This window comes from Polyodon spathula, chromosome 5 (assembly GCF_017654505.1).
Source record: "Polyodon spathula isolate WHYD16114869_AA chromosome 5, ASM1765450v1, whole genome shotgun sequence".
In the NCBI taxonomy this organism is placed as follows: Eukaryota; Metazoa; Chordata; class Actinopteri; order Acipenseriformes; family Polyodontidae; genus Polyodon; species Polyodon spathula.
The window spans coordinates 64,216,869-64,244,471 of record NC_054538.1 but is presented as its reverse complement, the minus strand read 5'-3'; the positions used below and the strand labels follow the sequence as shown (position 1 = coordinate 64,244,471).

The 27,603-nt window shown below is 37.4% G+C and overlaps 1 protein-coding gene across 13 annotated transcripts in view; it reads right to left on the bottom strand.

Moving 5' to 3' along the window:
- The window catches only part of LOC121316157 (serine/threonine-protein kinase MARK1), an 85,551-nt gene that overhangs the window by 47,487 nt on the left and 10,461 nt on the right, over positions 1 to 27,603 (bottom strand). For all 13 annotated transcript variants that reach the window (XM_041251007.1, XM_041251002.1, XM_041251005.1 and 10 more), the window contains exons 2-3: positions 17,405 to 17,608; positions 13,373 to 13,426 (exon numbers count right to left, since the gene is read on the bottom strand). In XM_041251007.1, the coding sequence (XP_041106941.1) occupies positions 13,373 to 13,426; positions 17,405 to 17,608 (258 nt within the window). The remainder of the gene's footprint in view (positions 1 to 13,372; positions 13,427 to 17,404; positions 17,609 to 27,603) is intronic.

Below are 27,603 nucleotides of genomic sequence, written 5' to 3'. Positions count from 1 at the left end.
TGTCAAGAGGTGCTGTGTTCATTTAGTTTATTAACATTAAGTTAACCCTAAGTAATGGCCATTATTTTTGTCTCTGCCATTGTGATAGACCGAAATACACCCGCCAGCTAATTTCATAGTACATAGTGATTTAAGCTTTGCGGCTAGACATATCTTGCTGTGCACACCCTGTCATGGGTTATTGCCTCCACAACAAATACTGGTATTACTGCAGTTTACAAAAGCCAGGAAATTAATTACAAAAATGACAATTAAATTCAATGGCGCAGCTTGAAGCTACAAAAAAGTCAGGGAATTCCATACCACCCATAACTCAGCAGCATGACAGGGAGGGTAGCATTCAGTGGAGGGGAACAGTGAAAATGTCAGGAGGTAATTAATTTCATTTTCAACCCCTAGCAACAACACCTTTAACAAGGAAAAATTCCACTGAATAAGAGGAGCAGTGAAAATATTTGTGAAATATTTACAAACGCATAGAAAAGTTAAATTAAGAAATACTGACCAGGTATCCCTACGAAGGATGTAAATAACACATTACAGGTATTGGTATAATAAGTAGGTCACCGTGATCTACATCATGTAGAATGTAACATAATGAATGTTAATGCAAAATGTAATCAAATTGACAGAGTTTCCAAGATATTGCCTTAACTGTGCATAACTAATTTAACTGTGCAGGCACAGTAATGATCAGAACTCACTGGAAGGATATTATTTTATTACGCATTCTTAAAATCCCAATTAAAATATTATGTTTTCTACTTTGGTGGAAGGTTCATATGACGAATACAATTCTGCTCAGTCCAAAGCAGTGAAAGTTCCCTGATGTTCCCAGGGGAGGGGAGCATAATAATTTACAGAGATGACAAAAAGGTTAAAACAAACTTTAAAACACGAATTCCTGTGCAAAGCCACATCCATAAAGAACATATCACCAGACTTTTAAACTGAAGCACAACTTCATCATACACAGCACATGAACAGTACCTTTGACAAGAACTTGGTGCTTAATTGATAGCACCCTCTGTTCAATGCTTTATAGACTGCTTGATGATTCCCACTCCCCCTCCCTGCCAGTGAAGTCTTTGTAAGAAGCCAGCAATAAGAAATATCTTCTTGCTTTCAACAGGCTCCGGTTCCCAACGGTTCGAACAAAATTAAATACTGGTTACGTTTTTTTTTCTAGCTAAGTAGGCTAGAAAATTGGTGTTCACAGGTCTTCCTTTTCTTGAATCTCAAAAGGAAAATGGTGTGACAAGTTATCCGTCTGTAAATGCATCCATCAATAAATGTAAAACAATGCCCACGATGCAGCCTTTAAAAGAAAATTACAGCAGTCAGCTGATTTTTTTTTTCTTTTCTCATTTGTAACTTTCTTTTACCTGAGTTCGAGTTTACAACTTGTTTATTTTAAAAAATTCAAAACAACGACATTTCCCAACAATCTCAGTGGGTTAGCTGACTTACATTCAATGTAATAACTTAATGTGTTGTTTGTCTGAAATAAACTCTGCAGCTAATTCGAGAGCATGGCTCCATCAAATAAGCCACTTGCTTTTTATCTCCGTTCTGATCCACCTTTAAAAACTTTGTGGTGTTTTTAACTTAATAAATTGTCCGCATGGAGTGAAGGGAGCGCCCTATAGCCTGGACGTCGCCGTTTCGAGTCCAGGCTATTCCACAGCCGACCAGAGATGGGAGCTCCGAGGGAGCTCAATTGGCCCGGGTGGGGTTTAGGTTGGCCAGGGTGTCCTTGGCTCACCGCGTACCAATGACCCCTGTAGTCTGGCCGGGCGCCTGCGGGCTTGCCTGTAAGCTAATCAGAGCTGCTTTGTCCTCCGATGCTGTAGCTCCTGGGTGTTTACATGGTGAGTCCACAGAGTGAAAAAAAGTGGTCGGCTGACGGCACACGCTACGGAGGACAGCGTGTGTTCACCTTCGCCGCTCCTGAGTCAGCACAGGGGTGGTAATGGTGAGCTGAGCCTAAAAATAATTGGACATATCAAATTGGGAGAAAATAATAAAAATAAATGGCAATGACTAAATTAAAAAAAATAAATTAAATTGTCCAAGGCTCTACACATCTGCCGTATATTTGAAAGGTAATACCAAAAAACATTTTTGTGACAAACACCTCCTCAAAGCATTATGTATTTACCATAATCTACATATTTCTTATTACATCACTACTTAGTTTTAAATAGAAGATATGGCTCGGTCATTTTTAGTACATTTCACGGGCAAGGTTAGAAAAAAAAAAGACGCTGTCTGCGTCTCTACAGAAAACAACTCACTCAATTCTTTTTGCATTTTAGCTATCACCAATTTACATGCTTCCTCGCTCAGCTATCTCATTTGCTGACCTATATAGCTAAACATAAACGCTGTGTGAAACAACCAGACAATTTACAGATACTCTGATGTATATTTTCAATGCATGATAATGCATGTTTTAAAGGAAATAAAGGAACTGCCTAATCAAAACTGTTTTTATATCAATTTTTCAAGATTTCACTGACTTCAACTGACTGACAAATTCATAATATCCATGACCTCAGTGACAAAATTGTAGCCTTGTGCATGAACACTCTTTACTATTAAGCACTAAGGGAAAACTATTATCGGTATACACATTCCACAGTAAGGACATTCCACAAATGCAACATGTGCAACCTCTACATACTTCTTTTAGATAAACAATGAAAATGAAACACTGAACAACTAAACCATGAATCGCTGATTGAGAATACAACAAAAGAAATTCGCTACACAATAAACATTGTTGTTTTTTCACGTCGACTATGACAATGAAAAAAATTGTTTGTAGTTATTATTGTAGTTATATGTATAATATTATAATTATTATAATAATAATTCAAAACACACTACAAAGTATTTCCATCTTGTCAAAACTGAGATTCGCATCATATCCTAGATATGGAAACCATTTTGTTTTAAAAAACCTGTTTATTCCAAAAGGATGAATTAACATTATTACTGCAGGTGATGTACATTAGCAATTAAATATTTATGTAGAGTGCAAACCACAAATGTTTATAGCATACTCTTTTTAGCAGACAGCCAACATAAATCACCTACCTCCTCTGAGATTATTACTTACTACTTAAAATTGCAGAAAGCAACTTGTACTCAGGAGACTGCTACAGCACGGTTTTATAACCTCGTCACTGGGGGCACCTAAAAGTCCCCTCTGCCAATCCGTTTGGGTTGGAAAGTTGCAATAATCTTGTTCAAGCTTGCCGGCTGTAAATACGCAAATCAGTATAATGAAAAAGTAAATCACCATGGTCTTCAGACATTTGCCCTGTACGTGGCAAAATGTACTGAAACTGCGACATTGCAGTACAAAGACATATCATATACTGTACATATGCACACACCACATACAGACAGGACATCAGAACATGAAACAATTACGAACAAGGCCATTCGACCCATCTAAAGCTCCAGTACCTTACTGATCTCAAAAACTGTCAAGCTGGGTATTAAAAGGATCCAAGTGATTCTGTCTCAATAGCTTGCCTAGGTAACCCATTCCATACACTCACTCCCCAAGTCTGTCTACTAAATTTCCAACTGTATCCTCTGATACTGGTTTCTGTGCAGCACTGGTTATGCTTAATGATGGCCACTTCAATCATGTCCCACTAATAATTCTTTGTTCTAAGCTATCTTCATACCTCATTTCTTTTAACCCGAGGATTACCGAGTGGCTGTTTTGTGTCATCTGCAAATTGGAATATGTGGCCTCGGCTACTCCAGTGGTTTCCCCTCTTACAAGTCCTCGCTGCTTTCTATTTTTTAACCAGGTATGTATCCACTTACATGCAGCACTTTGTCAAAGGCTTTTTGGAAGTCCAAGTTTATGATGTCATATGCTCTTTGTGTACACATATCCATATATACCAGATTCTGACTTCCATAAGTTAGTAAAGGATGCCTCTCAAGTTTCATCACAAATAGATTGCAGTTCCCTGTATATGCAGAAATGTAATGTGCCATATGGAAGGACAGCTCCATATGCAGACAGTGACACAAGAATGTGCACATGAACAGATGTCTCAACTATATCCCCTGTGGGTGAAATCATATAAACCCCCCAAACCGCAGTGTATTCTCATTCTGTTGGTGCAACTTCACCAATTGGGGTCAATAGATCATGACATGGATTACCAGAATACTACTCAACAACCTTATACTGACAACCTACCTACAGCAGCTTGGAATTCTCTGCTGAAGCAAGTAACAAAACCCAACAGGCTTATAATCTGCAGCACAGATTGTAACAGCTTGGATTTGACTGGAGGGTACAGATATGAAGGACCAAAGCTGACCTGACAAGAAGAGTATTAAAAGTCATATCCTGGATTCCTACCATGTCTCATTTCTGTAGGTGCTCCTGCTCAATATGATTTAATCCAGCACTACAGCAGTGACCACCACCACATACTGCTGTCATTTTCTGTTTCCACACACAATGCCATAAAGTCAAAGAATCACCTATAAGTACTAGTCAGGCACCTAGATACCAGCTCATACTGCAACAGATGCAGTGTCCACAAAATGTAACCCCTGTCTAACGGCCCTGCACACAGCGTTTTGGCTCTGTGTCGCTGCTTGTTAAAAGATAATACCGGTGCTATATAATCCTCTCTCTGTAGAGCAAAGATCGAAGAGACAAAGCGGGTCCAAAAATCACCACACACTGCAGGCTTTGTGGCTTTAAATAATACATAGCTATACGATGAGCCCCAAAGATGATGTGTACTTCAATCAATCAATCAAATCAATCTTTATTTTATATAGTGCCTTTCATAGTGGAACATCATCACAAAGCACTTTGCAGGATGCAATAAATAAAAGAAAATCCATAATACTTCAAATAGAGAAATGCATAATACATGACATACAGTGAAAGGTGCAGAATACATGAAATAGTACTTCTGAGTAATGATACCCTAATAACATATATTCAACTACACATATAGGCAGTTCCACAAATCAGGCAACCTCACAGTCTAAATTTCAAGATCATCCTTATAAGACACGGGGTGCCTTTAAATACATTTAGTGTGTCTGATTATTTTTCCCCACGTTTTTCTCCAAATTTGTAAAACCCAATAGCTTTTCCCCTCATCGCAGGAATTCCCCACATGGCTCAGTGGGCATCCTCTAATATCACAACCAAGCCAGCTTCCTTTTTCAGGAATGACAGTGGATGTCAACAAGCTATCGACCTCTGAAGGACAAAGATGCCTGGCCAACAGAGTTTGTTGTAGCGCTATGAAGAGAAACGGTCCCTGCCGGTTTTTGCCTCCCAAACCCACAGCGACACTCCCTTCTGAGTCCCCAGCAAAGACTGGCCTACTTTGCTCAGCCAGGATGCAAACCTGCGTTGTACAACTCACCAGACCACCATGCGGCTGCACTTCTACCAGGTGAGCCACTCAGGTAGCCTGAGGGGTCATTTTTAAGGCAATTATCTAATTGTTTGACAATATAGCGGTTTTAGAATTAAGTTAATGGTTTTACACATACAAAAATGTAACCATATCACACGTATCCAAAGATATCCTACAAAACTGGTCTCCAAGTAAAAGGTAGACCGCTTACATTTCATTTACTTTCTAAGGGCAAGTTGAACACAGTCTTCTCATGGAATGTTATGCCGGTTCCAAGGAGTAAAGATAGAGGACAATACAGCATATCAAGCTTTATACGTCTGCGTGCTGGGATCAAATCAATTTTTGATCGACCTACCAAAAGTTAATTTAGTGAAAGTATTTAACAGTGCTAACAATGTGTTTCTAGCAGTAATTAAAAAAAAAAAAAAAAAAAAAAAACTAAAAGAGGAAGTGGAAAAGACAAAACACTACACTACCCCCCCCCCTCCCTCCGGTCCGCATCGTGCTCGTAATGCCTTAAGTTCATTGTAATATCATGTCAACCCATTCCCTATTGTGTCTTAATGCTTCGTTAACCCCATCTGTCAAGTGTCTGAAATGTACATCCAGAATTGTGGAATACACACTAGATATACACAGCATTACATGAGCCAGAAGAGTACAGAAATGTAGTCTAGTATGAACAGTAACACTTCTCTATAGAAATGCCTAATTCGAGCCCAAGTAAAGTACAATCAGCAGCAGGTAACTAAGGCATCATAAAGTGAAGAGAAATCCAGGCAGCAACATCTATGCACTGTACACTATTAAGCTCTTTTTTGCAACAGAAAGAAGTTGTTCCGTCTTGCTCCAGTGGTACATCATGGTGAAGGGAGGAAAAAAAAAAAGTATTCCTGCTGCCGAGCAACCGAGCACAAAACTTATTTCACATGCCGCTGCTCAAGTCTAACAGCAATACAGCTAGGTGTGGATGACAAGGTATCCTGGCATCAAAGAAACCTAATATCATGTGCAACATTAAATATAAAAAAGCTGGGTTTTCTCAGAAAGCAGGTGTTTGTTTACTCTGCTCTAGTTCCTATTCACCAATGAAATACTACCATTCGTGGCAGCATCGTGGTCAAGAAGCACAATACACTACAAAGGTGGACCATTAGTAAATGTGAATTACTGTACTTTAGATCTCATTTGATGTATTTTTGTGATCACTCATGTAATCGTCCTAACTGGTAGAAAACCCCTCTGTAAACACCAGACTTTAGTGTAATTTACTTTCTGTCCCTGTTGCCCCACGCACATCATTTTATCAACATGAACTTCCTACTAATGGATTGATTTGGGACGCATTAATTATGAATGCCAATAGCGTAACATTGTTCTTCAATACCAAGAGGCTAATTTACAATCCTGCCATAGCAGAATCTGCATTGTCTTTTTAGCCAACTTAATTGACTGTTGCTAGCAGGCATTTCAGTCCCATTGTCGTACCACTTCGTCATGTTATCTAGAGTAACACCTACTTAGAACTAGAATATTTACAAGATTACTAAAAACACGATGACATTACTACGCACAGTACAGTCCTCAAATTCTAAATACATGCATATCTCGGTTTTCTCTGCGTTATCTATTTATACACATTAAAGTATATAAACTAGATACAACCCTAAAGTAAAGCAGCACTGCAGAGGGAAGGGAAGGCTCCAGAATGAATCCCGAGATGTATTAAAGAGCACACCAGCCATACATTAGCAGGACATTTCAATCCCTCAAATAAGGAGAAATAAATCATAGTGCTTTCATTACTCTCTGCTCACATTCCCAGCACCTTAGACTAAAAAAAATATAATAAAATCTAAAAGCCTGCAGACCGTACTACATATTGAAATAGGTATTCCTTTTCAGAAAAATTACCCAACATTGTCAAGTCACACTGGCGCCACCACCAAGAACACAGCCTTGAGGTTCATCCTAGTACTTCCAAACATAATTATGAATTATTATTGTGACCAACAGCTTGTACGAAGAAATACTGGACAAAAGAAAATCATACCAGATCCTTTTCATGTACCCCCAAGGAACAGCTCACCAGTTAGGCCCACTGATGTCCCATACTCTGCACAATGTGTCTGTGTCTTCATATGGATCAACCCTTCTCAATATCCTTTTACAGTCACCAGAGTTATTGACCATGAACATCTTATTAAATCCAGGCCAATTCTGGTGTTTGCAATGCATTTAGAGGACAACCCCTCTTGTAAACAGATTCACAGTTAAGCTAAACAAGACTGCATTGCTGCATTTTAAAACTTGTGAAGTGAATAGTCATCCATTTCACAATTAAGAAAATACATGTTTGCTTTGCTTGATGACTTTATGCTTTTTTAAAAAAAGAAAAAAAATGGTCACCCTTTCTGCTTGTGCCATTCACTATATAGGCTTAACATAGGCTGGTTCTAAGCAAAGCATCTAAATTATATTTAGTAAATTTAGCAGCAGTCTACATTACTGTATTCAGCAAAGAAATAGAGACAGTATATCAAGCAAAGGCTTTCAGAAACACACTGAATTATTATCACACACAGACAGATGCATATGAAAATTCCCCCAGGAATATTTTTAGAAATAATTTATGAGTGCACCTTAGGCTGTTTGAGATGAATTAACCACAAAAGCAGAGTTTTTGATTACATGGGAAATGAATTTTAAAAAATGAAAGTTGATTGTGAATTGTTCCTTTCAAGCAGCCTTGGATTGTGTTGTTCATTTTACTTAACTATAACATGTCCCATAAGTTGTTGGTTTCTGACTTCTCATTAAGTGTACTGTAGCTTTGGAACATTAATAATGCGTTGCCTGAAAACAACTTTTGGTTAACCCTTAAAACTGCCACAGATTTTATAATCTCCCAATACCACAGCTCATACAGGAAGACAAAACAATTAGTACCACTTTATTGGACAAAAAGGGGGATAGCTTCTTAATAGGAAAAACATCTTCCTTTTCAACATCTTTGGCATATTTCCCCTAAACATGCTAGTAATCAGTTAAGTATTTGCTTTCAAACAGAATGCAACCCATAAAGATTCAAGGGATTCGAGAAGATGTTCCATAGGCACAGGAGAATGCCTAAAACCTGAGGATGTTGTGAAATAAGTCAGGCGGTTACATTTGAACAGTCAATTATCAGGCTTAGCCTATGTGAAAGAAAAGCTTTAACATAGCTTCCCAGATACGTCCAGTGCCGGTTTGGGTGTGGAAATCAGGCACAACATGAAAACAAGTCTGACGTCAGAAACTCAAAAAAAAAAAAAACATCCAAAGCAAATAGACTCCTGTGTGGTGTGGAGTGGATGCAAACTGTGTATGTAAAACCCCACATAGTAACAATGTGAAGGTGGTAAAAATGCCCTGAGGCATAATTTTTCTCTATGTGGGGGATGATCTACTCTAGTTTGAGGGCAGGGACATGGAGGGAGGTTATGCATATGTGATTAATAGACTGTGACGAATGGTCCAATTTCAGTTGGATGGAATAAAAGAGGTATAGTGTTAACCAAGCTGTGTACTAACAGAAGTGTGTGTGTGTGTATTAGTCTTGACATACAAACAGCATTGCAGGATGACAATAACTAGAAAATCCATTGATCATAAATAGTCACTGTTCTCTACGAGTTCTTTCATTGATGTTGCATAAAATTGTGACTGCCTGTTAATTCTTCATGAAAATGCACAACCTTGCAGACTACCCCATGTTCATGTGACCAACTATCATCAATAGTTCGTCAGTCACAATGGAGATGTGTGCGTGGGGGGGGGGGGGACAGTAATAGACCCATGAAACTCCCATTCCTGCATAAAGTTGATGGGCTGCTGTTGTTATAAATCATCTTGTCAAGTAGAAACCACTGAAGCAAAGCGCAAGACAGTGGAGCTCAGTTCCTGCAAGTAGAAATCAAGAATCTTTACCCTCAATTGTGCTTCTGCTACGTGTGGACTCTTCAAATCACTCTAGCACCTTTTTGTTTGGTATGTAGAGGGTGCCTGACATTTTTTTTTTAACTCGCTCCAGCAGCAACATACACAGACTTTATATCATACATAAAGGAAGAATTAACAGGAAAATTAAATGTGCAGGTACTCAATGATTTCAGAGCACAGGCATGTTAAGCCATTTTGTATGCATGTGTTAAAAAAGGATACTAAATATCAAAAACAATTTTTGAATGAACAAAGTTGCATTAAAAATGCAAAAGCAACCACTTTCTGTATTTTCATTTTACAATTCCCTTATTTTTCCAAATATTAAATATCTGCTACCCTGAGCACACACCAGCGGCACTAACGATCCAAAAACAGACTGTCAGCTTCCGGCCAACCTACCACTACACGTAATTAACTGGCAGTAAAGGACTTCCATGTTGCTTGATAAATGCTTACATTTTTCCAGATGTCTTTAATGATCATTCCTGGACGATCTATATATTGAAAATGTGCACTTTGAAGTGTGACCGTCCACAACGGGGGCAGGTGGCAAATGTTTTCTGTGCCGAGATTAGAGCTTGTTCATTAGAAACTACTATCTACTATCTACTAAACTACTATCACCGCAATACACAATAAAACAGTGGCCATAGGAATATTTGCAAAAAGTAATAACATGATTCCTACTTCCTACTCCTACTGCAAATGTGTCTATAATATATTATGAGACACCTTCAGTTTCCACAGCACAATTCTAAAAATTGTTGCCAGCTGGCTTCCTGTTCCTACATCAAAACTCAACAGTAGATTGTAAAACTCAAAACCTATTCTCATTGGTCCTGCATTTTCAGCCACCCAAATTCCAATATGAGAAAATGTCTCTACTTGGGAGGAGGCCATAGGTGTCATTTCCTAAATACTTTACCTGTTGTGATGAAAGGGTTAAAGTAGGTGTGAAGACAATAACTTGGTATTAACAACCAAAATTTTTGCTGTACAAGAATTTGCAACACCAACTACATCAGCAGTGTATCTAGGATACAAAGGGTTAATTTGATAATGGGACCAGCAGTGTACAAAAAGGTTATACCTAAAAAGAATGTAGTGGAAAGAAATCAAGAAATTTAAGTTAACAGGATGGTAGAAAACTGCAGCTTTAAAATCAACAACATATCTTGTGTAATCAACGTCCTTCACACTTTCAAAACGTCTCCCATACATAAAAGCACTCTACTACAAACAGATGAACAGCAATACAGTGACTGGCTTCCAGTGCAACAAAAGACCTGCTTTACTAGAACAGCAGTGTCGTGGAATAAGACTACCGCTGGTTTCATAGCTACTACAGCAAGGAAACACAAATGCCTTCATCATAGAAATAAGGACTGATTAGTCACCACCAGTGAAGTGCCCTCAGCCAAATTAATTAGCCAAACTAAAAAAGTAACGCCACGCAACCTTGAAAAAAAAAAAAAAAAACTATCAATAAGCATCAGACAATATTGGACCCAGGCTACTTCTAGTTAACAGTTAAAACCAATTGTTTCTTGGTGCAACAGCTACTTGAATATTTACACTAACAGTGTACAGCAGGAGAGCACAAACAGCAGCAAATACATGGGGAACAGCACGTTAGAATATCAATATCCAACTGGCTTTCAAGCAGTCGCAGTCCTGGAATAAGAATCAATGCAAGCTCCAGGGAAAAATGTCCACTCAGTACTATTTCTTGCAAATGAATACTGCGTACCGATGCACATTATGCGTTAGTGATAAAGATCACTTGGTTCAATGGGAACGGGCTGTTCGCTTCCCTCTGATGCCTAATGACTCGGACGGTATTCTGAACCATTCGATAAACACTTCTTGACCTTCAACAGTAAAACAATTTGCACACAGGCCAATTAAACACAAAAAACGATCAATTCCAAAAAATCAAGCAAAAAGACATGCAGCACTGCATTGCAGAATATGTACATTTCTACTGACTTTGACTCAGTGAAATAAAACACACATACATTATATATATATATATATATATATATATATATATATATATATATATATATATATATACACACACGATATAACACGAAAAATACAATAAAAAAAAAAAACAGAAGAAACAATGGATTGTGTATCAAGCTGAAATATTAGTATGATGTATCGATGCCCACTACATGGATTGTTCAGGGCCTTGGAAAATGCTGCACAATTGCAAAATCGGCAGACAGCCAAGCTCCAGTTGACTTCCTTTTATAATACTGTAGTTACTGCACAAAGAAAAAACAATGTATATAATGTCCTTTTTCAGTCAACTGATCGATTTTCTGCAGTGAATGTTGCCCTTTTTTCTTTTATACCTAATAAAAGAGATGGTTGAGTATACAATGCCCTTTTGCAAAAAAAATTTAATAAATAAAGCTGTACTGTGGTAGAGAAAACAGAAGCTGTTTTGCAAAGAGAAATTAGCTAAGTGGGGGTGTAATGTGTTTGTGTTCAAAAGAGGAAAGCCAGAGAACAATGAACCATTTTAAAGTGGTTGTAGCCAACAAAACAATTTCAGAACCGTCTGTGGCAAGACACCACGTTAAAAGAACGCTCTCAATTTACTTGCTTTACATTCAGGAAGTCTAAGTGCTTCACTTACATTTCACCTCAGCAGTTTCTTTTGGATCAAAGAATGTTACTGGCTGCAGACACTGAAGGGGCGGGGTCAATTTCACTCTTGTTTAGTACCAGTTATAAAATCTTCAACTGAATGTTTGTTACTTTCAAAACCGCACATTTAAAACCCATAGGAGAGACAGTTTGTGCACGACGAGTTAGGTTTATGGAGTAACTACAACCACATTCAAACTGGAATATGGCTACTTTTGGTTACGAGACAAGGTTGTCCCCAAAGGAGTTTTGAACAGTGGTTAATATGTAACTACCCTGTTGATTTATACTGAATTCACAGAAACTCATTAGCACAGGTTTCATTTGCAGTTGGACCATTTGGCAGCAACCTGCTGAGTGCAGCAGAAGCGAGAGAGATGTAACACAGGCTTCAGGACTTGCTATGTAAAGTAAAATCTTGCTTAAATGACACCTCAGTATAAAGACCACCTCACAGTTAAGGCCACGTTTTCAGTTGATTTATGTATTTGGGCCAAATGTATCTCTTAAACCTCTCAAAATTACACCTCTAATAAGACCAACATGCAGCAAAGTACTGTCTGAAAAAAACAAATCATTTAAAAATCTTCTGAAAACATGGATGGAACATGATGCAAGTCATGTACACACTTGATACACTTTAGAAAAAAAAAGCCATCTGTTAAACTGAAAGCTGACTATTGCTCATGCTAATTACTGCAAATGTTTCACAATGCCAGCAATGTTTAATAAAGATATATTTTTACTTACATGTAATTTGACAGTTTTAAAATAGTAGTACTGCCGTGAAAGGAAAGGACTGATAAGTGTTGTCAAATTGCAGCCTTTTTTTTCCTTCATTCTGAGACACTGTGAAATACTGGGTATACCTTGCAGCTGCCCTTTTGCCAAGGTCTTTAGAAAGTATCAAAGATATTTTTTATCAATTTTTTAAGATACCTTTTTTTTGATACCGCATTCAGGTAGACAAGATGAATTGATCAGTTGGTTTTTAAATCAAATCAAAGCCCACACAGATGTGATTAATCACTAATCGATCAAACCACCTAGTTAAAATACATTCAATAATAAGACCTCATTTTCTTGGACCACTGACTAGCCTTAGCAGAGAGGTTACAGTACACCATGCTTCCAAATTACCGGTTCGATCTTTCTAAACAGAGGCATGGTTACAGCTTTATATTCAAATAAAGACGTCACAAAAGAAAACAATTAGAAACATCCTGTATTCAGCATTCAAATAATACACAGGATCGATCGCTTGTTTCTTGTCAAAAGGATTACAATAAAAGGCTTACCTTTTGTAGACTAGTGGGGTTCAGTTGTGTTTTGTCTATTATTTTCACAGCAACCTGGAAGGAAAGGAAGATTTATGAAAAATAATGATATTTTTTTGTTAAATTGTCCTTATTAAATCCAACGATCAGGCTTACCCGTAGAACAAAAGTATTTTACACAATTATAAAACGGTCAATTTACATTTCATTTTAGAACACTACGATTTTATTGTAAAATATTGACAATTTTTTGCTGCGGCCTCCTGTAATGTATTATTTTTTGTGGGGTTTTTAATCACTTTTTAAATATTATTTCTAACAAGTTTGTTTTTGATATTTATTATCAGTCAATAATGCAGCCGAATTTTAGTAATTTCACAACCTTTCTTTAGAGGAAATATCCACACACTTTGCTGCACACTCCAATCTAAATAAAAATTCCAACCACTCTGCTGTTTCAGAGATAGCTAAAGGAGATTTTGTCATACGAAAAGCACAATTCAAAAATGGTGTTCAGATAGGGAAATAAATTGTGATGAAGACTGCAGAAGAGGTGGATTACCATTCAGAAGTAAATTATAGGGAGCACTTCAATATCACAGACAGAAAACATACAAGAATATTATTAGAATTATTGCAACAGTAACAACACACAGCAACAATTCACTATGTACTTGCACATGTATTCATATGTGATAAACTAAAATTATTAATCATTCTGTATGGTGGACATGTGGCTACTGTACAGTGGTTTTGGTCATCCTCAGATGCCTAAAAAAGTTTGGTAAAGGTAATAAAGAAAACTGAGGTATACTGGCAGTGTTGGGAGACATTGGAAAGTATCCATTACCAATATTCAGGCAGTATTATTGGACTTTCATCTTTCACACCATCAATTGGGTATTCATCTTGCAGCTGGGCTTGTATAATTGGCTTCCAGGTGCAGTCAAAAGAAATTAAGCAGCAAGCTTCCCTTTTTAAAATTTGAATTTGGTTCTTAAATCGAACAGGACAAAATGACACTCCCTTTCAGTACAGAATTACTTCTCAATCTAGTATGCAAGTTAATAAAAGTATTTACCCTCTATCAGAAACTGAACTCTGTTCAGATGACATGAAACAGGTTTTAATTGCGCTTAACACATGACTAGTGTCTAGCATGTGCATCAGCATACAGTTATTGGAAGCAGGCTGCAATTACTCACCATTGTTACTGACATCCTACCTGACCTCCTGGAAATGACTGGATCATCTCAACTACCGCAATTTCACCATAAGGATGAACAATAAGGCACATTTGGGGGTAAGACAATATTAAATGACCACATCCCTAAGAGTGTGCAGTCAATTATTGTATTTACTTTAATGCTGAAAAGCAGATATAAAAAGGGAACAAAAGCTATGACGAACAAATCATAAGGTTAGAATTCAGTTAAAGGTTTAGGGTATCTGATGAAATATAAAATCAGGCTTAACATATTTATAATTAGTCCACCAAATATGCCAGTTCTAAAATATAAAATGGATTTGACAGAATTCCTTTATGACAGGGAGCATCAGCATAAATTTCTATGAAATACTTCATTAAAATATCCAGCATCCCCAAAGTCAACCTTTAGTAGGTTTGAAATAAAAAGCCACAGCCTCAGGTGGAATGTTTAGCTGGCATTTAATAAAACCAATATACTGAATTTGACATGTGCTGACAGTAGTTAGACCGTTTTTCATAGTGTACAATGTCAGAGGCAACAAGGTATTAAAATGCACCACACGAACCATTCAAAAAGTATGAATTTGATCAGGTGTTTGAAATTATAGCAACCCAGCTAGACAGTTCATTTCTCCAGGGATTATATCCATGCATAAAAATGAGTACTATAATACTGCTAAAATCATGCACTCGTGTTTGGAAGTGATCGGACTGCTGTTTGGCAGCACACTGTTATAATAAACTATGTTATTGTACTCATATGATTAACTATAACACACTTTCCAATGTCTGCAGACAAACTATCATAAAAGTGAATTTAGTCAACTGGCAGACTACAGTATATTTTGGGTGTTTTTTTTTTTTGAGAGGGGTATTGCTGCAGAACAAAGGCTCCCACAGCATAGCTCTCGCAGGGTAGCTCACAACTTGTAAAAGATGTCACCACTATATGCTACAGCCCGATCACATAAGGCTGATGAATTTACATACTAAAACAAAGTTTATTTTATAACAATAACCTAATCCTAAAGCTAAGGTTTGTGGGGTATTGGCCGTGGATCACCAATTAATTCTCACAGGTCACTATGTTCAGTGTTCTCCCCTCCCATACCCTGTTTATCGTCACGCTGTAGGGGTGAATGAAGCACAGCGTAAATTACGAGTTGCGCATGCAGCACTACCCTGTGTGAGCTCCCTGCGAGAGTCAAGCAGTGGGAGCCTTTGTTCTGCAGCAACACCCTGCCAGAGCTACGCTGTGGGAGCCTTCGTTCTGCAGCACTACCCAGCGAGAGCGACGTTGTGTGAGCCTTCGTTCTGCAGGACTACCCTGCGTAAGCTACCCTGCGAGAGGTGCGTTGTGTGAGCCTTCATTCTGCAGCACTACCCTGTGTGAGCTATGTTGTGGTCGCTCCCTGCGAGACCTACACTGTGGGAGCCTTCATTCTGCAGCTGTATTTTTTTTTGCGCCGGTGGATAACATTTTCAATGAGACTGCAGGTGGAATTCAGGTGGGCATGAACACAGTGCTCTTTTATGTTATATTGACAAGTTAAGTGAAAACTTCACCAGTAATTGGTAACTCCAATTTGTTCATAATAAAATGTTGTACTTTATTTGGCTGCTCTATTTTTTTTTTTTTTTTGACCAAACAAAACCTGAAATGTACCGATCGAAAATTTCTAAGAATCTAGGTCTCCTGAGGTTAAAGGTTACATATCATAACTGACAAAGCATATATACAGTACACGTGATGCAGCAATTAATTGTGACAGAGAAGGGCAACGGTGCAAATGGGTAAATTGATTACTTCACAGTTGATTTAAGCTAAACCATCTCAGCTTCAGCTGGCAAAGTAAAAATACTTTGTACTTCCCCACACGAGTAGCTATAGGAGGAGGCTGGCTAAGGAGATCATCAGACACAATCAGTCAACACAAACACCTCCTGGCATTTGTTTTTCAACAGTATATGTGCGATTCTGTGGGCAAAGGGATCTCACTTTTTTGCATCTATTTCACTCCAAAATGCTCATGCACTTGACTAGGAAAAAGGTGATCCTGACAAATCTGTTGTATAAACTCAAGTCCTACGATATCACAAAATACACAGTGCGCCGCTTAAAGCTGGAAAGTATATAAAAGCTTGCTTCCTGTAGTTACATTCATAACTTATTTTTTATCCCTGTTTGGTCAAACCCAGAAATCAAATCTGCACCATACTGCGGGCCAAGACGAGGCAAATATTTGAGGATTTGTGTTGGTTTCATCTACTTAACAGCAAGCCATTCAGTCAGGAAAGGAACAGCCACTGCTATCTCAGAATTCCGCCTCGATTCCAGAACCCACTTTGAAGCAAGTGTGTACATTTGCTGAATTTGTCCTAAAGTAATACCAATTCCAATGCTATATACTAATAAGCACCATCTCAAAAACAATAATCTAAGTGTCAAAAATTGATAACTTTCCCCCTTTCAGAAAACAAATGGGTTGATATTTTGTATTACTTATCTTTAAAATTACTACACCCAGTGTTGTGCAAAAAAGTATTTTTTTTTGTATTGGTTCAGGATTTGAAAATATTTCAAATACACATGAAGTGATTATGCACCAGAAAGCCACATCCATTTATCTATTGCACTGTATTCAACTCTGCATATCCAAAACTGAAGTGTAAAATGCATGCAAAGAACTCAAAAGAAAGTGGTAATTACACCGGTGAAGGAGATTTTGACTTTTTGACTTTCTTATAAGTTTTACCTGATCCAGAAACTCACCTCAACAACTATTACTACTTCCAAATTGAAACCCCACAAGATCACCGTGCTGAGTTTATATTTCACTCACCTCTCTTCCAGTGAGTATGTGTCGGGCCAGTTTGACTTTGGCGAAGTTCCCCTTGCCTATGGTTTTGAGCAGCCGGTAGTTCCCGATGTGCGGCTGTTCTTCAGTGGTGGAGGTGATGGAGTTCCGGCAGCGAGGAATGTTCTGCCGGCTGCTGGACTTCAAAGGCTGGACATGCGGTTCATGGTACCCGTCGACCGACGTGTGCTAAAAAAATAAAAAATAAAAATGTTATCTTTATTTTATTATATATATATATATATATATACATATATACATACATACATATATATATATATATATATATATATATATATATATATATATATATATATATATATATATATATATATATCAACTTGCATTTACAGGCAAAATTCAGTATTCTGTTCAATATCCAGATGTTGGGAATTGATCTTGGCGCTGTGAAAATAAAGAATCCTCAATGCAGATAACAGACCTGTTTCTTGCCCTTTAATACAGTATCCTACCTATCCCTGAAAACATAGAAAACACCCTCTTTATGGACAACAGATGCGTTGTATCCAACCCCACTGCTGCGCAAAACACCAGCTACTCTCAGCCCCTGCTGGTGAATTCAGTATAGCACATGTTGAAACATGCTTCCTTAAAAATGCACACTCAAATGAAGGACTCATTACAATTGGTCTAATGCCGTGGCTCTCAAAATGTTCCTCTGTGTCATGTACCACAGACAATTCTCCCACTCCCCCCTCCCTCCTCATACACATTGAGACAATAACTACATATAACTACATAAGCCCAACACTAACACTTAGGTCACAAGTCAAAGCAAAGAGTACTTTCAAACTTTGCCCAAGAGCAGCAACAGACAATCATTCCTAGCTTTGAAACCTTCATTCAAAACTGCTGGTGAATCTTCTAAATCAAGTCGCATTCCGCCATACAGTTATCAGAGCACATTTAGACTAAATACTAGGCAGGGATCTAATCTGCCTTTATCCAACATAACCTAAACTAGTAGGTTTTACATTAGTTTACAGAAGTATAAGGGTTGTTTGAAACAATATATGTAATGATTTACACACACACACACACACACACACCCCTTGCGAGCAGTGGACAGTTACCATGCATTTAAACAAACTATTATTCTGCTGATCAGCAGATAATAAAGCCTTTAGAGAATAATCGCCTAAGTCACCCCTGATGCCAGCTCTTTACTGGGACTGTTCTCTCTCTCTGATTGAAAAACTAGCAGTCCAGAAAAACCAATCCTCACCCGGGTGATAAATAAGGTGCAGAGCGTTCAGGTCCAGCCATGTGAGGAGACAGGTGAAAGATTTGGCAGATCTGTTTAGCTGAAGCGAAAGGGGAGGGCACAAACTATTTTTTTTTTATTAATTGATGTTGCCAAGAACCAGCAAGAAGCAGTTAGATTGGATGAGTTAATGGACATAGTTCTGTGCAACACATGGTCAAGACCCATCAATATCAAAGCAACCTGCATTTCATTTTCTGAAAAAAATAAGCGAATGTCAAAACCTTCCATCAGGGGAGTAAGAATAGACACAGCATGTGGTTCAGCTCTATCTAGGAGGTACAATGTCTCAATGAATACTACAACATGCACAAATGTTGTGCAATATTGAATATTTGATCCTAATAGTATCCAATAGGGGAGTATTACTGTAAGACCTAGAAGACTGAAACATAGTGAGTTAGCTATATATTCTGACATGCACTGCTGGCTTTTACTATTATGAACACACAGTACAACTACTCTATTTTTATATGTTCGCACTGTAATGTATTTGCACAAAAATAATAGGATTTGGTACAAAGAATGGAGAAAAACACTACTTTTAAATTAAAAAGAGCATTTCCATTCCAATTGGAAAATATCCATCGCTTTCACATGCTAACAGGAAGAGCTATTTTAAAACATATTTTCCACCATCATATACAGTAATAGGCAAGTTTATGGAAGAGAATTATTCTGATGTTAGCAAGAGTTTTTTTTTTTTTTTCACAAAAGCTCTGGACAAACATGAAATCTAGTAACCATGCTTATGCGCGATACTTGATTTGCTCAACAACATTTAGCAACCTTTTCACTATCATTAAATCTGAACAAGGTTTTCAATCCAATAGGTCTTTGTACAACAGGAGCACACAGACACTGTACAGTACCTACAGAGACTACTTTATTGTATATTTATTACAACAGTTTCAAAAACAGACAGTTACATGTAAAATCACAGCCATTCTTCTAATGTGAAACCAATTTTTAAAACACAATGGCAAAATTCCTGAATTAACACCAACTAGTGATTATTACTATAGATAAAGCTGCCAACTTTCTGAAGCACATAGCAAAGAGCACTGTCATATTGCTGCTAATGAGCGTCTACCTGCGTGCGTGTGTTTATGAGATAAGTCACCCTATATATATATAATTAGGGATGTCAGTTAAGCTTCAAATTAGCAATTGATTAATTGGGCATGCAAATAAAATCGTTCAAATAAATATCAATTATTGTACCCCCCCCCCCCCCCCCCCCTCTGCATGATTATTTTAATATCATTGCTGTTAAGTATTAGCTTGTGCACAACAATTGAATGGGAGGGGTAATAATGCCTTGGTAGCATCAGGAGAGAAGAAAGAAAAAATTAATAAATAAAAATATATAAAAATTGACAACAAAATTCGCAACAAGCCTAGCAAGTTTAACATACTACAGGGGTGTTACTAAAATATTTATTCCAAACAGATTACAATACTTTGGAATGCGATCTATATAAACTAGACAAGTTTTTTTTTTTTTAATTCAGTGACAGCTGCAGCATCTATACGATTAACTATAATATTATTATGGTACATTTCTTTATGGGGATTTCCATTTCAACCGCAGTTAGCTGCTTCTTGAAACAACTGACATAATACACAACAGTTACCTCTTGTTTTGCCTTTTAACAATAAACACATTGTAAACCACTGTGCTTTAAAATGTCTTTGTGTTCAACAATACAAAGGCAATGTGAACTTTCATTGTGCCACTTCAGATATCTCATTAGACTAGAGTTTCACCGCCTGGTGCTTGTAGTGCCCTGCAAAAAGGCCAGTGTAAATGTACTGAACACTGGGGCCCTCATGGTCCGCTTGTGTCAGTGGAAACATGGTAATATAGTCTTTAGCACTGACATAGCTAGTAAAGATGTTAGGAAACACTTTTCATCTACCACTTCAGTCTAAGCTGGCTCCTCACATGACTGACTCATTTGTGTTTTGTAATAGTGTAGAAGCCAGATTCAGTCACAACCGGTATGAACGCAAATCTCACAGACTTTGATCGAGATGCTTGCACAGCTAAACAGGATTGGTCTGCTTTGTTAGAGGGAGAGGCGCAGCAGCGAATGAAAGCCTTCACAGGACTCCACTGCAGGTGTTCCTCCCCTTTTGTTTTTTTCTACACAGATCACACAACTTGTCTAATGTCTGTATGTAAAAGAAAGGTATTACTTAAGTAGCAGTTGAATTGTGTCTGTATCCTGAAAACTATGCTATTTTCTCATGAGTTTCTTGTAAGTTTCACTTTCAAATCTGTTTTTAGGTCTGCATTTGCATTAGTTGGTTGATTGTGAGTAAAGTGTTCAAAAACGACATCTTGTCTTTATTAATTTGTTTAAGTCTGTCCATGCAAGAGACTCGGGGCTGCTTCAGGCAGTCAGTGGAGAAAAGCACTATCAGTCTGCTATCTGCTCAATTGCCTCAATAGCCAAGTGCAAGTGTTAATAGTCAGTCCAACAAAATAAATTAAACATTAACCAAACCTGAAGAAGCTAGAATTGTAGCATTGTTCATTTTCTGATTTCCAATCCGACAACTAAACAATAATCAACCAATACAACAGTTTAACGATTCATAAGGTGATCTAAAGCATTTCAGAACATACCACATTCAAAAACAAAAGTTGAGTTTAACGATTCATAAGGTGATCTAAAGCATTTCAGAACATACCACATTCAAAAACAAAAGTTGAGTTAAAGGCAAAAATTGCCCTTAGGTCAAGGGCAACAACCTTGCCAATTTTACCCAAGGTCGTTGTATAACCTGCAAGCGTGAAGTCTGTATCTCAAATGGTTTCTGAGATATGGGGTGTCAAAAGTTCTGTGGTGTGGTGTGTTGAATTAAACAAACACTCCTTACATTATTATAATTTTCATTTTTACAAACCTTCCTGTGAACCATACAATATCTATGTAGACAAAACAAATACATAATCTTTGGTTTTCCTCCAAGATTACCATTGATATGTCAGAATTTTTCAATTACACGATTAGTACCAGAACTTCTCATAAGACAATTAGGGCATGCAGCTGTGCACCTGCAACACATCAGTCATCATTAAACTTCAGAGCATCACTGTACAATGAGACCGCCGGGTGCAAGAAACGAACTTCAAATCAATCAAATTTATTTTGTATAGCACCTGTATAGTGCAAGATTCTAAGCTTATTACAATGCTAGAAAACTTCACACTTTATATGCTTCCCCCGCACCTCCACCCAAAAAATAAATGCAGTTTATTTCAGTGGTTCTCAAACAATTGGTGCAAATTCTTCCCAAAAAGACTACGCATCATATATCACATGACAAATAAAGAAAATAGACACTTGTACATTTTTTCATTTATTTCTATAATAAAGACAAAGTGTTTCTCACTAATGTACAGAAGCCCCTCTTTACTCTGTACTCAAGCTTAATTCCTAGGCCTGTCTAATAATAAACAGGAGACAAAAATCAGGTGTTCTGCTAGATATATACTGTAGACATGCTAAAGTACATTACTAATGTATTGATATACAAACTACTTTCACTTTCCGGTTCCAAATCACATGCTGCACAATTCCCTGCTAACAAAAGCATAACGATGTATAATGCTGTTATATCATAATATGTCTAAAACTGAAAGAAACTGAAGGCCTTACTTTGCCCCACTGCATTAACTACAAAAAGAAAAGGACGTCACACAGTAGTTGTTATTGTGTGAATTTCAGGCAGAAACAGTCTTTAAATCTCTGCCATGGACACACTGTCAAAGTAATTGCATTACTGAGGCTTATTTATGCTTTTCTAGCTGTACACACAAGTTTGGGTTTTGGCTTATTACTCACATCATAAGAGAATATAGGATCACAACAAAAAAAAACATCGATCACTACAGATGTTATCTGTAACATTTACCTTCCAACTTGGGCCAGTGTTTGGAAAGCTTGAAGCATTTTAGAGTGCTGCAGCTGCATCTGTAAATTCTGACTCACTTGCCAAATGTGAAGCAGCACTTTGTTGTTGCTGGTTGTTAATGTTAATCCCACACACAATTTAACACATTGAAACTGTAAATCTGGCAAGGTGGTAAATCGGAGCAAGGCAAAACACATTGTGATAAGTACTTCTAATATCTATCAACTATGGAATTTACAGCGGACTCAGGCGTGAATTTTTGTCTTTGAATTCATGTGCAGCAATTTTCGCTTGAATATTCATTTAGTTTCTCCATACTAAAGAAAACAATATTACTCCATACCACTGTTTTCACATCGCACTACTGAAGTCTTCTCTCGATCAATCAATGGGCACTGACAACGCAAAATGGGATTTGTGACGCGTGCCAAAATGAAATCTGATTAGAATGAAAGCTCAGCCAATCAACATGCTGTGATTATACTGATGTTAATGCTAGCTAACAGAAACAGAAGCAGTAGGGGTGGGTGGGGGTTTGGTGATGTTAAAAAAGCTATTGAGGTGAAAATGTTGATTTTAAAACAATAATAAAATTACTCCTTCGAGAGGCAAGAAGCTGCTATTCAAATAGACTAAGCATATTTGACGGACATTTCTGGTATGGTGCTCAGTCACCCCCTTGGTAGTTCCAAAGCACATCATGAATAGTAGGGATGTAAACATCGTTTAATAAAAAATCTGTTTAAACTATTTGATTTCAAATCGGTTAACCGTAGGTACACCGTCAAAATACATACCGTTTAAATAAATACCCTTTCCACATATATTTAGTCTTTGTCATGCAATGACATTTGTTTACCAAACAGAAAAAGAGGCAGCTTAGAGCACAAATTGCATCACAATTGTACCACACTGACTATGTGTATACCGGTACACCTTTCTAAGTTTCTAGTATCTCCTTCATAGGTAATCTCGATCCACTACAGGGGACACTGGTTTCACAAAAAAAAAAAAAATAATAATAATAATAATAATAATAATACATGTTACCATCCCACAAACTTAGCGTACTAATCAATAATTACATTTTCAAGATTCTTATGAATCAATGCTATGAATCCATTTTAAAAGTAGGTAATAGACAAGTGTTGTTTTTTTTTTATTGCTTGAAATGACCGCAGATAAACTACAACTTTAATAAACTCTGCCCATAAGTACTGAACTAAAACATCTTAGTTTAAAAAAAAAAATAATAATAATAATTTAAACCACTGTACTCAATAATGAACATAAATGTCATCTGTTACCATACAGCAGCGGTTCTCAAACTTCGCTGCACTGTGACCTTCTAGTTCTAGCAATAAAAATGACTACGCAATATTTTAACAGTAAATAAATAAATAAATAAATAAATAATTGCACATGCTTCTAGGCTGCCACGGGTTACGTGATTGTACCATAAAGACAGCTTCTTGATCCCGCTTTCTGTTTTGTCACTGAGAGAAAAGACAAATATATCTCGTCTTTGAAGTGAAGTGTATTTATGTATATGTATTTTTTAAATATCTGCCAGCAAACCATGCAAAACAAGCCATTTACACAAGCATTGTTGTCGGCACTTCTTTTGCTTCAGTGCCACTCGATTCCCCTTCATTACTCCTGTTTCCAATACTTCTTCAGAAAACTGTCAATTGTTTGATATTTACAAAGCAACTTTTTGAACCCTTCACAACAAAAATCACAGAGACTACAGAAGTGCATCGCACTGACATGGCAAGTTGGTTGCTAGGTAACTAGTTCAAAACTTTCAAAGGCAGGTAGGGCGAGGGACTCTCATTGTGAGTACAATCATGTAAAAGGTGGCAATAATAATAATAATAATAATAATATAATAATAATAATGTACCTGCTTCTTAAACAAAAATGTTTTTATTTTGCAGGTATTCAACACAACTTTATTTTGACCACTCCATCTTTACACGCCTTCCTTTTCTATTTTGATGCCAGATGCTGTGCTCCTCGAACAAACACCAGAAATCGACAGCTTGAGACTAGTTTGATGGATGTTTTCAGGTCGACTAATCATGCCTAACCCAACGGCATGTGTTGTCAAATAAAAAAAGTTACAGGCAGAGGAGTTGCAGAGTTCAGATGCAGTATGTAAAAAGCACATCTTTTGTTGTATATTTACTTTTAAAACACAAAATGATGAACACATTTTTATCAATTTGTGTTATACGTTAACTTTTATGCAATGTTCAGAGAGAATTATAGAACTTTATTAACACATATTCATTACAGTTTATTAATTTATTTTATAAGCCGAAAGAAAATTAAAATGTCTAGCTTTTTCTTTTTACTTTATTGATTTTAAATAGTCCTGTAATTCCAATTGCTGATTATTTGTCTGGAGTTTCATGATTTCTTCTTGTACCTCAATAAATATTTCTGTACTGCTAATTTTTTTTTTTTTTTTTTTTTGAAGTGTGACTCTAAAAGACATAATTAGGGCTTCTGATTTTCTGTGTTTCATCCTGACTTTTCTACTCTCCTATAAGAATTACATTGAATTAAGCTAAGCCATTTGTGTATCTCAATCAGAGAATAAAATTGATTTCATTTGTGATTTGAGATACATGAATAGCTTAACAGGAGAGGAGAAAAGTCAGGGTAAAAACACTGAAAATCTGAAGCCCTACACATATACAATGATGTTAAAACAAAAACTACTCCTGATGAGGGTTATAAGTAAATACATGACTGTTAATGATTTTATTTTATACATTTGTTAAACTCCTATCAGTTTAGGTAAAACACAAAGAAAATAACTCTACCCCGGGAGAATAGTGATTTAACTGCTGCAGCACACAGTACATTCAATAAAGTATATATAAATAAATATTTATATATAAATAAAGCATCAAACACACACACAAAACCGAGAGGATTAACAATTTTACTGTTTCGGAACGGGACAACAAATTGAAGCCGAAACTGTGAAATCCCAGTTTTCACAGGATGTTTTGTAACCCTAATGTGTTCTCAAAGACATTTTTAGTTTTTTGCTCTACGTTTCCTCAGAATATCAACTAAATTATGTGCAAAATGTTTACTTCGAGTCAGGTTACTTTGATAGTTCGTTAGCTTCCTATGTGCAAAAGGACCACGTCCAGCAGTTGTTCACATTGACGTTTAGCAAGCAAATCAGACTTGCCAAATAGACCAAGACCACCTTTTCAGGTGGACTCGGTACGGTTCGTTTCCCAAGCGGACTTTGTTGTTCACACCATACGTACTGAACCGTACCGAGTGCAGACCAAACTCTCTACAACTTACCCAGTGTGATCACACCCTTAGTATCAGTTTAGTGTCTTAACAAGTTGTAGTTGAAGCAGTTGAATACAGTAGTGACCAACTTGCTTCCAAATTGGCACACAACATTTTTTTTGGCCCTGTGTAGGTTACTGGCTAACATAAATAAATAAATAAATATATAAATAAATCTGAGCACGTAAATAGCTATTATTAAGTTAAACTGTTTTTCTTTCTGCGGCCAATAATTAGCTTTATATATGAATCGTGAGCAAAATTCACAACATCCTACACTTTGGTCTTGACTGAAGTTCAGTGTCCTTGGTGCTCTCTGCACATGTATTGAACTGAAGGCCATTTTTGGCCTTACCCTTTTTGTTGCCAATTTAGAGCCCTGTAGTATGAACCATCTACATGTTGCAAAGAGTGAAATCAGCTCCTGGTAAGGCTGCTGGCTTAGTGCCGAGACTGCAAAAGTTTTTTCATTGGACAAAAAATAAAAAAAATACGGTTTCAGTTCTGTATGGAATTTTATGCAAATGTTGGTTTCAGTTCAGGAAAATAACAGTCACATGTCCAGGTGAAACTGCTATGCAATAGGAGTCTTTTTTCCCCCCATTCGTGCCATGTCAGTGAAGCATTGTGCTCCGCTTGAGCTTTTCTTTCAGCCGCATATCAGATTCGATTAGTTTATTAGACACTCCTGGTATGGAGCTGTAATAAAAAGGAAAGTGGAGCACAATGCTTTACTGACATGGATCTATTGCAACCTTGCACACTGACGCTCCTACCTGGGTCCCAACCCGGGTCTTGGCTACTGATGTCGCAATCCCACGTAGTGTGAAACCACTTACCTGGGTCCCAGCGACCCACCTCAGTACGTGGGTCAACGCGCTTTGACCCGGGTCGAGCAAGACAAAATGCATGGCGGCCGTTCGTAAACGGACGAAGTAACAAATATCACGCCTGTGTGGAGGTTTTACTTCCGCAAGGAACATTTCTGTTAAGTCATATTTCTGTTTACTGAGACGCACCATGAGCCAGACTGCAGCAGGGATGGAGAAACATTTTATCTAATCAACATTCGAGCCAGGATTTCAACAAAGAGAAACTGAACAGATGAAAGGGTGGTCACGTCAACTTTTCTGCTTCCAGGGCATAGCGTGTGCTCATTGTGTACTTGCTTTTGTCGCCCAGGTCAACCCTGCTTCTTCAGAAATGCTTATTCAGAATCATGACGCTGACCCGGGTAAAGCATGCCAGTGTGAAAGAGGCCAATGATAAGATCCAGGAAGTACTTCTGCACAGTGTTACTACTATATTTTTTCCTTTAGTCTCTTTTTTTTCACCGTTTTATAATGCCGCAAGAAAGGATGCATGTTTCCAGCTAACAAAGCAGTGCCAGGACTGAAGGCCTCCCAGGATCAGATAAGGATCTTTGGGTAGCCATCAAAAAGAGAGACCATTGTGTGCATCTCACAGCAAATGATTAATCAAAATGGAAAATGCAAGGGAGAAAAAAGAGCTCAGGCAACTCCAACAAGAGGTTAGAGTTACTAAATTAAAACACCCACTTCATCAATGCAGAGGGACCAGGTCTCTCTGTGGAAATGTAGTGCCAGCTACAGTAAAACACAGTGACACCAATTCAGTATAAGGG